The sequence below is a fragment of the Lissotriton vulgaris genome, unplaced genomic scaffold (assembly GCF_964263255.1).
Source record: "Lissotriton vulgaris unplaced genomic scaffold, aLisVul1.2 SCAFFOLD_2224, whole genome shotgun sequence".
In the NCBI taxonomy this organism is placed as follows: domain Eukaryota; kingdom Metazoa; phylum Chordata; class Amphibia; order Caudata; family Salamandridae; genus Lissotriton; species Lissotriton vulgaris.
The window spans coordinates 297,507-315,183 of record NW_028250818.1 but is presented as its reverse complement, the minus strand read 5'-3'; the positions used below and the strand labels follow the sequence as shown (position 1 = coordinate 315,183).

Genomic DNA, 17,677 nt, shown 5'->3' with positions numbered 1-17,677 from the left:
AAAATATGAAAAGGGAGTGTAGTGAAATGAAGAAGACGGAGGGTGAACGAGAGGGGCGCTGAGAAGAAAGGATGAGACGTGAAGACGAACAAGACCGAGAGGTGGGGTTTAGTGAAGGAGACAGCTCGTTTCAAACTTTCCCGGGGAGCGGCAGCGGCTGGTTTTATCACAAGGAGGATTAACAAGCTCTCTGCATTGCTGTGGGGGGGAGCACATTCCTTTGAAGTGGGATGCGGGGGCGGCAGCTTTGAAGTCTCTGATGCACAACAGACAAATGGTGGTTCGTGACGTGGCTGGTTTGTGCACACTCATTGAAAAGCCCCTTGGTAAGCTTTCCTGGAGCAGCTCTCTATATCTCTCGCATAGCGATTGCTTACGCAATATGCTAGGCGAGACCTAAAAAGCAATAGTATGTCACTTGAATATAAAAGAAAGACAGAGATAAATTAGTCCAGGAGGATAAAAGTTGTCAGACAATATCGGCACAGTGCTGAAAATATCACTGTCTCGATTAAGAGATGTGGTAAGAGGTAACCATAACAGTTGCACATTATGAAGAGATAAACATTTCATAGTATACATTTTATTACCATGTCAGTCGGAGTTACCCTTGACCGACTGACCTCCGGTCACCAGTTCTGACCGCCTGATTACTTTGCGACCGAACACTGTTTGGTCACATACTCCTATTTCTCTTTGGGAGCTTGTCCACAGCCGTAAACGGACCTAATGCTGTTTCCCATATAGAAATGGGGTGTGTGTAAAACCCTGAACCCTGTGACAGGCACCCATGGTGCCTGGCACACAGTGCAGGGATTCAGGGGGCACCCTAAGTACCCCCGTGGCAAACAACCATAGGCTGCAGAGGCAGAGGGGCCCTGCTAGGGACCCCCAAAGCAGCTTCCCGACATCCTTTCTATGTTCCAAAGGCCAGCACAGAAAGGCTGTCAGAAACCATCATCCTAATCCAGATGGCGGAAAAAACATTCTTAGGGGATTGCGGTGCAGTTCTGATTAGCCGGAAGACTCTGAGAGCAGGTCGGAACCACATGAGAATTAAGCTCTGACTGCCATTATCGTAATTCGGCGGTCAGACCACAAACCAGCTGTGTCAGTCAGAAAGCCTCTGCCTGTGGTCCGAAAGCTTCCGACTATCAGTCGGAGGCTTTCTGACTGACATCGTAATCGCCCCCTATAATCTAATTTATGATGATAGCCTACCAAATCCCACCATACTATATACAATAACTTAGGTGACATTTTACAATTAAATCTAATATGCTGAAAAGGAAGTGCTAATAAAATAACTAACAATTAGGTTAGGAATAAGAGAATTAGTCAATGTTCCTAAAACATTTAAAGACTATAGAAAGAGTAACTAAAATAAAAAATCTTTTTGATTTAAGACCATACCTTATGCCAGAAACAAAGTGTATTTGTGCCATGGAAAAAGATATGTACAAAATCTGCTACTATCAAAAAAACTCTTGTCTGACCTATATCTCTTTATAGACGCCTCCAATGGGCTCATACTCAGAGCAGATCTACAGCACAAAGCTAAACAACAACCAATTATTCAAAAAAGACATTTATTTTTAAATAGTACAAATTATTTTTCAGTCATTTTAAATTAATTTTATATCGTTTTTTTTGTTCATACCAAATCATTCTTGACAGAATTGTTCATTAGATTCATATTTTATGTAAAAAAGGTAAATAACATATAATCTTTCACGAGTGCAGAAACAACATTGTCTGTATAAAGGTTTGTCCTATGGGAAAAAGCAAAACAACATACATGAATCAATAAATAACATCATATGTTGTTATTTATTGATTCATGTATGTAATTTTGCTTTTTTTTATCATATGATGGTATTATATTTCTCTATAGGAACAACCTTTATACAGACAGTGTGGTTTCTGCACTTGTGATAGATTATTTTTATTTACCTTTTTTATATAAAATGTGAATCTAATGTACAATTCTGTCAAGAATAAATTGGTATGAACAAAAAAAGGATACAAATTTATTTAAAATGATTGAAAAATCATGTTCTCACAAGAGCCAACCTGCACAGCACATCATGAGCTGACCAAGAGGTATTACCATTGGACACAATATAGCAACCATACCCGACTAATCAGGATCTAAAATATTCCGAAATAGCCTAAGCTCAGTTCTTTCTCTGTAGACATAACCTTCTGATCTAAATCCCTAAAATATCTCACTGAGGGGCATATTATCAAGACAGGCGATAAAATGATCGCCGTTTTAGCGGCAGAAAACTGCAGCTTAAACCGCGATAATGGCTTGATAATATGCTCTATGGAAATACAATTGAAGCCCATTTTAGATGTCCTTCACATTTAACATGGGCTTCAATTGGAATTCCATAGAGCATATTATCAAGCCCATTATCGCCGGTCCCAGGATGCTTGTTTCCGGTCCAGGGAAGACATGGCTTGGAAGTTCGGGCTGGACTGTTCCCATGAGGCACAGGGTCAGACTGATTTGCATATGGCCATGTTTGAACTGGGGTGGTGGAGTGAGCTAAAGAATGGTGATGGATTAAACCCAGATCAGTTGACTGGGGGTTAGTGTTTGATTTGCTCAAACGCTCCGTCCATCATCCCCTTTGGTATCGCTTTGTTCAGGCTAAGTTGGCAGGGTATGCCCAGACGTGGGTCTCTTGCTCACTCTACCACTGGATTCAAGATAGCCTGGCTGATGAGGATTTTAAATCCGAAACCGGTCCCAAGATGCTTGTTTCTGGTCCAGGGAAGACATAGCTTGGCAGTTCGGGCTGGACTGTTCCCATGAGGCACAGGTTCAGACTGATTTGCATATGGCTATGTCTGAACTGGGGTGGTGGAGTGAGCTAAATAATGGTGATGGATTAAACCCAGATCAGTTGTCTTGGGCTGAATGTTTGATTTGCTCAAACGCTACGTCCATCATCCCATTTGGTATTGCTTTGTTCGCCTTAAGTTGGTAGGGTATGCCCAGACGTGGGTCCCTTGATCACTCTACCACTGGATTCAAGACAGCCTGGCTGATGAGGATTATAAATCCGAAACCAGTCCCAGGATGCTTGTTTCCGGTCCTGGGAAGACATGGCTTGGCAGTTCGGGCTGGACTGTCCCCATGAGGCACAGGGTCAGACTGATTTGCATATGGCCATGTCTGGACTGGGGTGGTGTAGTGAGCTAAATAATGGTGATTACCCTAGTAATTCAAAACATAAGTATAAAAAGACATCAGGGCAATCAGTGTTAGGGCCATATACCATACATACTGTAAACTTATGCCCACAAATCAGTAATTGCCCATCTCCCTTTGGAATCGGCCAGTGTGTGGAGAACAGTGGCCAGGCAGTTATTTGACTTTAATATTACCACCCCTCAAATAGAGATTGGGTACGAAGTACTAACAAGTATGTCATATCCAATCTGTTTTAACTGTGCTCTGTCTTTAAAAGCTATATAAGTTTCGGAGAGCCCCAATATATGAGGTTTGAATACATGAAGTTCCTCAATTACAAGCCAGTACTTCCCAGCATAATTGAGCCCAGATACATTCCAACACATATATGTAATGTCCAGCATTTAACAATTCTTGTGAAGCCAATCCAATCATCTCCCCCCTCATTGCATGTCTCCTTCATTTCTGCTCTACCAGGGCTAATTTAACTAAACTATGGCTGTTTAAACCCCTCCCTCCCTCAAACAAATCAACACATAACGGCAGACTACTATGCTCTGTCCATCCCCCACCCAACCAACCCACCGCCCAGTGCTTACAAAAAGGAATTGCCCCCTTCTTTTCTGTCCCAAAATGACAGCATTAGGAGGGTGCTCCCTCTACACCCCCCCCACAAACCCCAGGCCACCGCCTTACCACGCCCACTCCTCCCCAAATGTGTGTACAATGCCAGCCAAATGAAACAAAAAACAGTTTAAAGTATTGTGAAACATATCTCATAAGCAATCACAAATTATTCCTCTCTATTAACCCAGGTAGGAAAAAAAAGGTGCTGCTTTTAAACAGTCAGCCCTTTCTTGGCAGCAAATCGCTACTCTGATAAGGCTTCTTGAGCATCATGTTCATTAAAGAAAAAATGTGATCGCCATCCTTCACAATCTTTAGATGAGTAGGCTCTTGCAGACGTACTTCTGAACACATATCTTTGAATGGATCAATCAGTTGATGCCGCCTCCATCACTTGTCCATTGTTTGTTTACACAAATCAGAATGCAGGAATATAGACATTGCATTCAGTTTCACAGGGGCCGACAGGCACGCCTTCAGATAGATTGCTTGTCGTAACAAAAAGTTGCCCATATACACCAGAATTGGCCGTACGAAGTTAGACCTGGCTTGATTGCCCTGTGATATAAACAAAGGTAATGTATGTGCACGCTGGACCTGGCTGTCCATATCCCAGTCTGGCAGGTCAAGAAAGGCTTTCAGAAAGAGACTAACAATAAAAGCCCGAGGATCTTTGCCTTTCCTCCTTTCTGGAATACCAAAACCCTTAAATTATGGCGCCATTGCCGATTCTCAAGGTTTTCAATCTTTGCTTGTATAAGCGTTTTTGCACTGTTCACTGTGTACCTGTTAGCCTCCTCCACAGCTGCAACCCGTTGCTGTAGATCCGTGACCTCAGAAGAGAGCTGGGAAACCTTAGAAGTGACATCCAGCAGTGCTTGCTTTATCTCTCTACTATCAGCTTTAGCTCGTTGAAAGTACTCTTGGGCCTCCTTCGCTCTCCCAGTTACTAGCACTTGCATAATTCTAGACAATGATGGCTCCTCACGTTCTGCCGGTTACTGACCCTTAGAATAGATTTCAGTTTTTAGTGCCACCAATGATGAAGATACTGAACTAGGAGCCAAGGATAAGGATATTGAAAGAACGGGAGGCACAGTTTCCACTATTTGTACTGCTGGTTCCAATGGTAATACTGAGAGACCTGCTGTTTAATTCACCAGACAACCCACCCGGGTCATCAAAGCTGTTGTGAATAGTGGGTACAGTCCCACAGGTTGCTACTAGTATCAACTGCTCAGTGCCAACAACGGCTCCTGCTGCCCTTGCATCTGTTGCCAGAGTTAGACAACCTTGAAATAATAGCCTTGACTTCACCCTTTGTGGCAACCCATTTGCGTAAAGGACTTGCTCCAGGACCGACTTTTACAGTGCTAGCCGCTGCCTCCTTAAACCGCCCCACTGCATTAGTTACTTGAAGTTTTACTCCACCACCCCAACCCTTGCCTCCCTTACCAGCCCTCATGACTTTAGGACCTTTCACTTTAGCACCTTTTGCCCCCTCCAGAAGATTGGCTTTTGGAATACTTAAAACCCCTGCATCATTAGTATAACTTCTCAAAGTGCAATTTGAAGTGTCCTGCTGTTTCGCAGATTCTGCTGGGTGGCTAAGTTGGCTGTTTCTAAAGACTCGAGTAGGGTTAGGTGACGCCAAATCTGTAGACTGTTCAGCATTTATTGCTTCAATAAGCTCGATACCCAAAGAGCTACAAGTCAAATGCTCCAATAGGTCCACTATTCAGTTGCTAGCACAGTTCCCATTCTCGTTCCCTGTACCTTCATTAGGCAGTTTTTCAGAAATCTGACTCATCTGACTAATAGTTACTGCAAGATCTTCTAAAGTTGAGCCACTCGGATCTAAAGTAGCCACTGAATTAATTATTGGGGTAGCAGCCGTACAGACTAACTGGTCGCTGTGCACCTACTTACTGCCAGAAGCAGCTGACTCCATTCTTTTCCTTATCTCAGTGCTATTAAGCGGAGTTTCTATGGCCGACCCAATTTCCGTGCTAATTTTTTGACAGGAAATGGCAGAAAGTGTTTGAGCAGAGCTCATCTCTTTGCCAATATATCCTCTTTTCCAAGACCCTCCTGGACTGTTGCATTAAGTAACTCGGCAATCTCAGTCATGGCAAGACCTGAATTTGAGGTCTCTGTACCGCAGGACTGGAGCAGCTCCGCTGCCTTCCCGGAGCGCAATAGCCTCAGTATTGGTTTCCCAAACCGCAAACTAGTGCTGTTGCCTGAGTCGAAAGTAGAAGCGCCTTCCAGCATGACCTCTCTACCCAGCAGTTCTCCAGCCTCAGTGGGAACCTCCACACGACCTTGTCCTCTGGCAGTACGCTGCGGGGCCATTCTCACAGCTTGCACCACCTTTGATGATGCCGCCAGCCTCCGCCTACCACCTCGGACCGCAAAGACACTTCCAGGCTCAGATAGAGGCATCTGTGGTAACTGCTGCATGAGCCACCACTCTGCTCTACCAGCATACACTGCACTATGAAACTGCATGTTCCGGCACATCAGCAGTAAGTGCCGGTCATGAGTGATGTCACTGACCATGTCATGAGTGATGTAATATGTGATGTCATCAGCAGTGCATTGCACGCGCAAGTTATAGTGAGTCTAACTAACTATAACGTGGAATTTCATTGGTTTTATATCAGTAAAATTTCCAGCTAACTATAACATGTGTCAAACCTATGGTTTTTTCAGTGAATTTCATAGGTTTTTTAAATACTACTTCCTAACTATAACGTGTGTTAAACCTATGGTTTTTTCTGTGAATTTCATTGGTTTTTAAAATGCTAATTCAGAAATATGTCGTGTATGCAACCTATACTTTTGTCAATAAAGTTCTGGCAATATTTTTTTCGAAAACAAGCCGTTTTCTTCACTGTTCAAGTTGCATAGAGACTCCTTGTAAAGCGATACAGAATTCGAAAGTCTGTACCTTGCCTTTTTTTGAACGCATTAAAATTTGTCTGTAAATAAAAATAGCCTTACTAAACTTTCGTGCGCGACCCGGTGTGCGCACTCTCGGCAACAGTTGTCAATAAAATGGATATCGCATTTCCAGGCATTCGTGCGCGACCGAGTGCGCGCACCTGCCTATATATTTCGTGAAAACTTTGCAATTTGAACTTATTGAATTTCTTCATACACCCCTCAAAGAACTTATAGTACGTCAAAGAGACTGTACCTAGACTTCTTTTTTATTCTTATGAAACTTTTCAGTAAATGGAGCCGAATGTCTTTTTAAACTTTCGTGTGTTACCGGATGTACACACCTTGGTATTTTTTTTAGAAAAATAAAACGTTTCATACTTTAACAATTGTGTGCTTAAATCCAGCTCAGAAGATATACAAAATCAGGATGGTAGTTGGTTCAACCCGGACCGTTTATTAGAGGTAGATCGTCCGACTCCACCGGAGGACACCCCTAATAAAAAGGACATATATATAAAATGCGGACTAGCCGCTGTATCGTGCTAGAAAACTATAACATATAAATCTTTAGAAGAAACAAAAGGAATCGAGCAAAATCAGTAGGCCACTGATGGGATCTCTTTTTGACCTCGCTAAAATAGAAAAATTAGGAACAACCCCTCATGAGAAATATGAAACTAGTGAGAGGACCGAGCTCGACGCCATGATAGCTGCAAGACAGCTCGGCTCCGCCGCCCACCCCACCCAAAATAACGACAAACACTATGCAAATATTATAAATATATACAACACACCAGCAAAGTAACAGGGTAAAACGTTTTATTAAATAACTATTTACAAGGCAGCCTGCTGCAACATGAAAACAACACTTTCAATTGGTTCTTAATAGTTTCAATTCTGGAATTTACACGCAGCACTCCACCCACTTCCCTCACTATCTTTTCTACTCTCAAGAGAGAACAACGTCCTACATCTTTTGGAAGACTTTGGTGAAATGGCTACCGTATCTCATTCATCTTCTGAATCTGACCAAAATGATCGACTACCTTTAATAAGAAAAAATAAATCTTTCATCTGGCAATTTTTCACTTATCCTGAAGATCAAAAGAAAGTGAATGCACCAAAAGTAACCTGCACGATATGTGACTTGGTTCTCTCAAGAAGAAATCCAGCAAAAAAATATTCCTTTTCCATACATACCATGGTGCTGCATGTCAAACAAGTGAGCCCTGTGCAATTTGCAGAGGCAACGACAAGAGCCCTGGCCACGCTATTACCATTAGAGGTGGCCAGCACATCTTCTGATCGATGACCTGTATCTCCATCGAGTGCAGAGATGGACTTGAGATATTTAACTATATATGGTCTATAACCTATGGTTTTTTCAGTGATTTTTCAAGGTTTTGTAAATGCTAATTCCTAACTATATATGGTCTATAACCTATGGTTTTTTCAGTGAATTTCTTTGGTTTTTTAATAGCAAATATCAAAAGCTTTTTTGTGGAAAATGACTAAAATTAGGTATACATAAGCGGCGTTCATTTATGTTCACCACAGCCACTGTTAAAAGTAAAGTGAAAGTCGCGAAACAGTGGCCACGCCATCTAGTCCCTTTTAGGCCCCATCATGCACGTAAGTAACAGCCATTTTCTGTGTCATGGCCTCTCTGCCCACTGCCAATAGCCTATGATTGTTCGAAATTGGTTCTCTTTGGGTCATTCTCTGTTCACAAATAAGCACAGAGTCGCAATACTCTGTTTAGTTTTTGCAGATAGTGAAGGATAGGTAGTGCACACTTTTGTCCCCTTTGTAACCCGTCATGCCTATCTCTGCCCCGTTTGTTGGTAGTTGGTTCAACCCGGACCGTTTATTAGAGGTAGATCGTCCGACTCCACCGGAGGACCCCCCCTAATAAAAAGGACATATATATAAAATGCGGACTATCCGCTGTATCGTGCTAGCAAACTATAACATATAAATCGTTAGAAAAAACATGAAACTAGTGAGAGGAACCGAGCTCGACGCCATGATGGCTGCAAGACAGCTCGGCTCCGCCGCCCACCCCGCCCAAAATAACGACAAACACTATGCAAATATTATAAATATATACAACACACCAGCAAAGTAACAGGGTAAAACGTTTTAATAAATAACTATTTACATGGCAGCCTGCTGCAACATGAAAACAACACTTCTAATTGCTTCTTAGTAGTTTCAATTCTGGAATTGAACACCCAGTACATCCAGAGGTGATGTCCGACAAGTTGTGTGGGGGGATGCCTTGCTAATGTCGCCACCCCCACCACCTTCTGTAGGAAGGACTCTGGATATGCTTGGTCCCTGAGAGGCTTCGATGTCCCTGCCTTGCACAAATGTCATAAGTTCTGGATGTTGAGTGCCATACTTCAGGGTCCAAGAAACGGCGTGGGGTGCACTAGAAAGGAGAGGCGGCGCGAACGAGCCTCTCCCACCTCCCCAGGTGGAGGTTTCTTAGCTACACCCCAGCGCTTCACTCGACAAGCTGAGTTGCGCCCGCTCCTGCAGCACATTGCCTCGCTCGGCCAGCTAAATTACGCCTGCTCTTGCTATTACAGCGTCTCACCCGCCATCCAGCTGAATTGCACCCACTCTTGCTTGCCGGTGAGAACAACTGATCTGAAGAACGGCTGCCTGCGGTGCCTCCCTGAGCTGCTTGACGGAGGCCCCTGAGGGGCGGTGTGGTGGCACGGACTCAGAGGGGGCGCTTGGCTCCTGCCCCCTCCCCAAGTCTTGTTCCCCTGGTATGGCCTGAGATCGCCCCCGACATAGGCGGCCGGCTCCCGGGGTCAGGCGGAACTTGTTGCCTTTTGATGCCTCCTCCATTATGGACCTTGTCCCACAATCCGTTTGACCTGAAGACACATCCTGCGGTGCCCTGGTCCGACCACCACATATACCTGCGCCAGGAGACGGCGTGGGGTGCACTGGAAGGGAGAGGCGGCGCGAACGAGCCTCTCCCACCTCCCCAGGTGGAGGTTTCTTAGCTACACCCCAGCGCTTCACTCGGCCAGCTGAGTTGCGCCTGCTCCTGCGGCACAGTGCCTCGCTCGGCCAGCTGAATTATGCCTGCTCTTGCTATTACAGCGTCTCACCCGCCATCCGGCTGAATTGCACCCACTCTTGCGATACAGCAACAGGCGGCTGCCACGGAGCTCAGGAAATGGCGGTCGGCTCCACAGACTTGGGCCTGGCCTGCAAGGATGGCTCTGGGCAACCCTGGAACTCGGACGCTTGACTGCTACGGCATGGGCCCCATTCCCAAAAGCGTCCCCTTAGCCTTGAAGATTCTACAAGAGTCACCGAGGCCTCCGACTCCTGCAGACTTCCGGTGGGGAGCGACTGCCATGATTGCTCGCGGAATGGCCACGACGTAGCCACGGGGTGCTCTCATGCTGACGCCAGCTTCAGTCTGAAACATCCAGAAACACTGTAGACTACCAATTCGATCAGTTCCGGTGGAGCCCCAACGACGTATCGCGTTGTTGCGTAATGCGTCATATGACGCGCCGCGTTAGTGCTCCGGTGCGCGAGGCGCGAAGCGCAGCTTCCCGGAAGCAATCCGGGGCGTGGCGCGGAGAGCGTAACGTAAGCATTTACATTTCAGTTGGTTCTCCCTCACAACATTTTCAATGTCACATAAAAGTCACCCATCACCCACTGCCATCTCTGGCTGTTTCCATGGTAACACCTCATTCTGCACCTGGCTGAAGGCACAGGTCAAAAGTTCATATCTCAACGTTCTACAGCAAAGTAACAACACTGTTTTCCCTCCAGAAACACCTGCCTATCCACAGCTCTGTTACATGTCATTTTTTTCACACCCAATAGTACTTTTCGTTTAACATAAACATTAACCTGTTAAATCTCCACTTGTTACAATCAACCAATCATTTTTATTTTTTAAACCACACCCAGCCTCTTCCTTTTTCTTTATTTAGAATTTCAACTTCTAACTACCATTCCACTTCCAGAACCGATCGGAGGACGACTACAAATCCCTTGAAAATGAAGGTCTGGCTAATAGGACACAGTTATATTCACTGGAGTGAAAAATATGCAGTAAGCAGACGAATTTGCAACCTCAGCTTACCAAATGTACACATAACATGGATTTCCAAAAGAGGATTGAAATGTCACCAATTGATTCTATTGGTGAAAACTTTTATGCATCTCCCAGAACCAGACCTTATAATTGTGCACTGTGGTGGGAACGATCTAGGCACAATCACTGGGGTAGGTCTGGAAATGCTTCTAAAAGACACCTTTCGGCAATTGATGACACTTTTTCCTCGATCTGCCTTGGTATATTCCAATATATGCCAAAGACAGAAATGGAATTGGTCCAATCACCATTGTGCACAATTTGAGAAAGCAAGGAGACATGTAAATAAATCTGTTTCTGCGTTCCTCAGAGATTATAGCATGGGTTCTATTTACCACAACAACTTGCGATACCACATGCAAGACGTCTATAGGAGAGACGGTGTTCATTTCACGAATGAGGGAAACAGAATCTTCCTCTGCAACATCAGGCTCTGCATCGGTACTTACTTATAAATGCAGAAAACACTCAATTAACACAAGGGCTCTTTTCAGAGCCACCTTATATCTAAGCACTCAAACTTCTGATTTATCTCCATTTTCACACTCTTGTAAATAGGTGTGCGCGACCGGGCGCGCGCACCCCGTATTTCTTTTCGGGGAAAAATTATATCTTTTTGCGTTTAAGGGCCTTACTGCACACCCCGAGAAAAGCTACGCAGCAAAACAATCTCTACCTTCTCCCCTTTCCATGTTTCAATGCTTTGAAATGAACAATATATTTACTCGCAGTGACAAAATGGCGGACAAAACTTCCTGATTTCCTTCGAATCGAACGTTAACAGACGTCACGCAGCCAAAAAAAATTCCGCTCACGCGCAGCCGCTTGGGTGCGCGCACTTGTGCGCGCATATAGATATATAATTGGCTTTAACTTTAATTTTCTCAACAACTACTGAACGGATTCACACCATTCCAAAAAAAGCGTAATCTGCGAACAAGACTCTACATTATATTATATTATTATAAATTCATTCACCCGTTCGACCTGTAGCCGAGTCTAAAGTTCCTATGGAAAATAACATGGAGAAAACACGTTTTGGGACCCCCCCTTATATCTCAGCCCCCACTTGACCAATCCCCCCCAAACTTTCAGGGAAGGAGCGCAGCGGACCTAGCCATCTTCTTTGAGAAATTCGCAAAGACTCATCCACCAGGGCCAAAGTTATTCCAAATAGAATGTTGAGGATTTCCTATGGAAAACAATCCTAACTATAACTACCTACTGGCGACCGCCAGTAGGTAATATATATATATATATATATATATATATATATATATATATATACATACATGTGTATATATATATACATTTAAATATATAAACCAGTCACAAAATCAGCAGTTCCTCGTCTTGTATCACAGCCTACATTAAATCTGCCAATGACTGCTGTGAACTACGCTAGAACCTCTTTGATTTCTAAAATCATAATATCAAATTTGGTGCTCATAGTACTAGAAACATCAATTCTAGATCTACCAAATTCTGGGATACACCCTCCGTTATAAATAACATGTATTCCTGCAAAACATTATTTGAAAGTTAAATAAATCTGTCATTTTGTGTCTTAAATACTATTTTGTATTCTTTATCTTCCTCAGGGTGTTTTTAAACTCTTCATTTTTTAGGCTGTATATAATGGGATTACATAGTGGAGTTATAGCAACATATAACAAAGAGAATACTTTGTTGTATTTTACTGAAGCTGTTGAAGATGGTCTCATGTACGTGGAACAGATAACTCCATAGAATAATATAAGTACAGTGAGGTGAGAGGCACAGGTGGAAAAGGCCTTGCGTCTCCCCTCTGTGGACCGGATTTTCAGGATTGTTGAGATGATGTTGATGTATGATGCGATAGTTAAAGCAAAAGGTGCAACACCAACTAGAGTACCCTCGACATAGATTGCTAACTCAACAGCACTAGTGCTGCTGCATGAAAGCTTCATTACAGCTGCCACATCACAGAAGAAGTGGTTGATTGTGTGAGACCCACAGAATGAAAGCCTAGATGTTAGTGTAATGTGTGGTATTGGGTCAATAAAACTAAGTAGCCAACATACGGCAGCCAGCTTCATGCATACTACATCATTCATGGTGGTCACATACTGTAAAGGTTTGCAAATGGCCACATATCGATCATAAGCCATGGCTGTAAGAAGGAAGAATTCCGTAGACACCATGGTACTGAAAAGAAACATCTGCAGAAAGCATCCACTTAGAGAAATGTGTGTTACCTCCAGAAAGAAGTGAGCCAGCATATTTGGAAAAATCATTGTTGTGTAACAGATGTCCAGAAAGGCTAAGTTTGTAAGGAAAAAATACATTGGTGTGTGCAGTTGTGTGTTGGAATAGACAATGACCATGATAAGAAAGTTCCCCACAAGTACCAGCAAGTAAATCAGCAAAAAGGCCAGAAAAAGTGGAACTAGAAGATGTGGGAAATCATAAAAACCCACAAGAGTGAACTCAGCTGCTAAAGTTTGATTTTCTCCTTTCATGTGTCCTCGAATGCAGTTTGCCAGAGTTGGGATATCAAGAATATCTGCAAATAAAGAAAAGAAGGAAAGTTAATATGCAATACAAACTGTTTTGGGAGTGAACTGTATGTTGTGTTTTTGCAGTCACAGTTCACATATTTACTATCAGAAAAAAACCCATTTAATTTGTACCACAACATAGGTGACAAGCACGCCATTCCTAGTGTGTTCCTATTGAACTTTCTTTTTTAATTTGTCATGGGGCAATGATAAGGCTGCATGATGTCTATTGCTACTTTTGCTGCTTATTTATGCTATAGATTTTAGGCGTAACTTTTCAAAACTTGTCTAAAAGATACAATCACTTAGAGCACCTACCAATAATAACATTTCTAAAGGTAGGTATTACTTTAAGGGCTGACAGCTTTCGATTTACGTGTTCCTGACCAATGATTAGGCCTGGCAAAGCGGTTGTTAAAAGCAAATACACAGAGAGTAGGCTTTGGGTCACCCCTGTCATTTGCTGGGTATAGAGCTATCATCCTTCAACCATTGCTCACTTGAAAAGTCTTTCACACTTTGCCTCAGCCCACAACAAAGGGCCCGATTTAGAGTTTGGAAGACCAGTTACTTCTCACAAACTTGATGGAAATCCTGTCCGCCGAATTACAATTCCTATAGGATATAATGAGATCGTAATATGCCGATGGAATATCCCTCCTGTTTGCAGTAACCCCATACTGTAAACTATAAATCAGGCCCAAAGTTTTTAAACATGACTATAGAAAACATTCCTGCCCAACCTTCCACCACCCTGAAGAGAATGGCATTAGTAAGCTAAGAGGCAAGTCAGTTGTCATGTGTATCCTAAAAGTGGCCCAAATTCTTATCATAAATTGATCCACATTGTATTATAGTAAATCAAGCATAATTAGTTTTTGAGCAGGGCACATCCTGAACTCACCTATCTGATGGTACTCTCAAATGTTGAGATGAAGAAAAAGGAGGCTCAGTGAAATAAAATATTTTCCTACGATCCCATAATTTGCAAGCATGGCAGCCAAGATTGATCACTGTTTTTTGTTGTACGCTGTGCAGTTCAGCCCCTAGAGGGGTATTTCTTTCTGTCTCCCATTTGACGTCAACAGTGGTTGTCTTCAGTACTTAGTGCATGAGGCCAGTCACCTGAAAACAGCTCATGTTGGACTTGACGGCCCACAAAGACCTTGATTTGAGCTGGTGCCAGGGTTCTAGCAGGAGCCTGAGTCAAGCTTTAAGTGTGTCGCCCACCTCTAGAGCGCAAGCAAGCTGCAATGAAACTCACCTTCACAAAATATACAGAGTGTGCAACAGCTGTGCAAACTTCACCCACTGTAAGGGCAAAATGTGCTGCAGCAGAGGATGTCTACCTTACAAAATAGATGCAAGACAGCAATTGATCAGCACCTAAAGCCTCCCTTACAAACCATGCTCACACTAATGGCAGTGGTGAATGAGTAGGTGGTCAAACCTGACAAGGAGCATCATGGTATGTGTCAGATTTTAGAGCAGTCCTTGATTTCATCAGAACGGTCCCTTAAATGCTTTGATGCTTCCAGGAATACTTTTTGTGAGAAAAGGCAAAGTTATAATGGATAAACCGGTGTTACACATATTGGAGCCCACTGGTGCAGATATACAGTATGCAGGCAACAATTATGACGAAAATAAATTAGAACACCAATCAGTGATATTGTGACAATGCAGTTGATTATTACTGTTGCAAAAATTACATTATAGCTCTAAGCTATAACATAAAAGAAATTCAGGGATCTGGCCTCAGACTAAACTTGCATTTGAAACAATTATTTTGTTGTATAGATCTTTTCAATGTATCTGACTCAGGAAATTTGTTCAGAGAGTGCATAAGTGAAGGAAAGGAAAATGTATCCACACTACATTTTATAGAAAAACGTCATGAACTGGATGCAAAGATAAAATCAGTAGCACTCCTTGCCATTTCTTTTTCTCACATTTGAGGGATGCTGGCAGGTTACACACACCCTTAAATATCATAATTGCACACATTGTAATAACATCACCACAGGCAATATACTATTACATCCAATTTCAGGTAAATAGATCTATTTGAAACATTCAGCTGATTGCAATACCACCCACATAATATATTGCTTAAAATGCCCTTGTGGCAAAGCTTACATAGGTAAAACTGAACGCAAATTCAAAATTCGACTATCTGAACACAAGAGTACTATACGCACATAAATTAGAACATCATCTGTGGCAAACCATTGGATTGAGGCACATCATAACATTGCACAGCTCAGAGCTCAAATTGTAGAAGTAGTACCAAAACTAGAGGGTCAGGATAACAGTGTTAAATTACTACAAAGAGAGGTATTCTGGATTGACTATTTACAGACATTAGCACCACAGGGTTAGAATGACAGAATCAATCTGAGTTGTTACTTGTAATTCATAAAGTTTACTTGATGGAAGTAGCAATAACAGATCCAGGTTCACTAAATTGTCTACAATGTTTTTCCATTATCATTGAGAGTTGTTTTAGGTGTTAACAACAGTCATTAATATGAATTTTTAGTTCAGGTGACAGCATGGTAGTTATAGTTATATATTCTTGACTTATAGTGCAAGTACATTATCTGTTTGTTATATTGTACAGAATATCTGTAATTATGTCTACACTATAGTTACTGTATTGTCTGATATATGGTTTTGTCTTACAGTGCAACAACATTACCTCTCTGTTATATTGCACAGACTACTTGTTATTTTGTGCACACAATGGTCACTGTATTGTCTGATAATTTGTAATACATAATTTATAGTACCATTTTGGCTTATAATGGTGCCAGTGTCAGTAAGAAAACTTTATTTGGTTAATTACAACCTTAAAAGTATACCCTATACATAAAATTACTGTTAAAACTTGGTGCCAGTGTCTCTTTCTCCATGAGAGAAGGGGACACTGTGGCAATCGTACATTGTATTTGGACAAACATGACTTTTCTTTGTTTGCATGCCGCATGACATATCCGGTTTATATCTTCATTTGATCCATTGCAGCGAACGATATATGAATATATACACACTACATCTCCCATAAGGCTTAGGTTGACCCATTTGCACGGTTCCGGCCACAGACTTTTATTTATGGTATCCCTCCGCGGCAGTCACGTTAGTGCGTGAAGTAGCTCCATCAGGTATGATAGATTCAGCTTGCGGGGAGTTTTTCTAGGTTTGAAGATGCATGGAAAGATAATTTACGAATTGGGCAGAGACCTTATATGAGTTTCTGTGTTTATCTGCAGGCCATTTTATCAGCGCTTTATTATTGGGCAGGTTAATCACGTAGACTTTTGTGCCATGCTAGAATAGCTTTGATGAAAGGTATGATTTTGGTATATGTGTAGTGTCCTGCTGGACACGGTCTAGTTGTTTTAGATGATGTAACCCACACTTTACACCCACCCACCACTGGTGTCACGAGTCACGTGACCCAGTTAATAAAGGGGGCCGAGCACTCGTGCTCGAGGCCAGTGTATGCATAGTACTATTGCGTCCGTGTAGTCCTTGTCCGAGCATGTGGGCCTAGGGCCCAGGACACTACAATATGCTCTGCAACTTATTTTATACAGAGTCGTATTTAGGACTGTGTGTAATCATTTACTTTGTATTCCATGCAGATTGTTGATACTAGTGGATAGCCCTTTATAAGAAATCCTGCACGTATAAATCCACTGCGGTCTTTTTCGAGCCTACGTTCATTTTTCTATGGAGGTTAGTGATGATTTTGTTTCCGGTGTTTTATTGTTGCATTCATGTATCTGCAACAGATAATTATATTCTCTGTAGATATGCATTGCCACTGAGTATCTGTTTGTTAATTTAAAACCTGTTGAAGTGCACCATCTCCTTGCATAATTAGTAGAGAATTGCGTTTTTCACTATACACTATAGTATGGAATTTTAGTTGACATATTCACCGTTGTTCACTTTAATGGTAATAGAGGATATCCGTATTATTATTTTTTCTTAACCACTTTCGTTTGCATCAGGTATTTGTGGTCTAGCAGAGGGGACCGTTGTAATATACCACTTCGAGGACATGTATTAAAGATCGAGTACAGGTAGATTGCGCTCATTAGAAGTTTTGGTTCAAGGAAACGGTTCAACGCTCTGGGCAATGGCACTTTTGTACTATTTGTACTTTTGTACTATGAATAACCACATGGATTTACACTGATGTAGCAT

At 42.4% G+C, this 17,677-nt stretch overlaps 1 protein-coding gene across 1 annotated transcript; it reads right to left on the bottom strand.

Annotated features, from left to right (window-relative positions):
- Positions 1 to 12,496: 12,496 nt before the first annotated feature.
- On the bottom strand, positions 12,497 to 13,423 carry LOC147663108 (olfactory receptor 5V1-like). Its single transcript, XM_086950674.1, has one exon. It carries the CDS (start codon positions 13,421 to 13,423, stop codon positions 12,497 to 12,499), a length of 927 nt encoding a protein of 308 aa, XP_086806800.1.
- Positions 13,424 to 17,677: the final 4,254 nt, after the last annotated feature.

What these genes read in the sequence shown, in the direction of transcription:
- LOC147663108 (XM_086950674.1), bottom strand. Translation starts at nt 13,423, where the DNA reads ATGAAAGGAGAAAATCAAACTTTAGCAGCTGAGTTCACTCTTGTGGGT.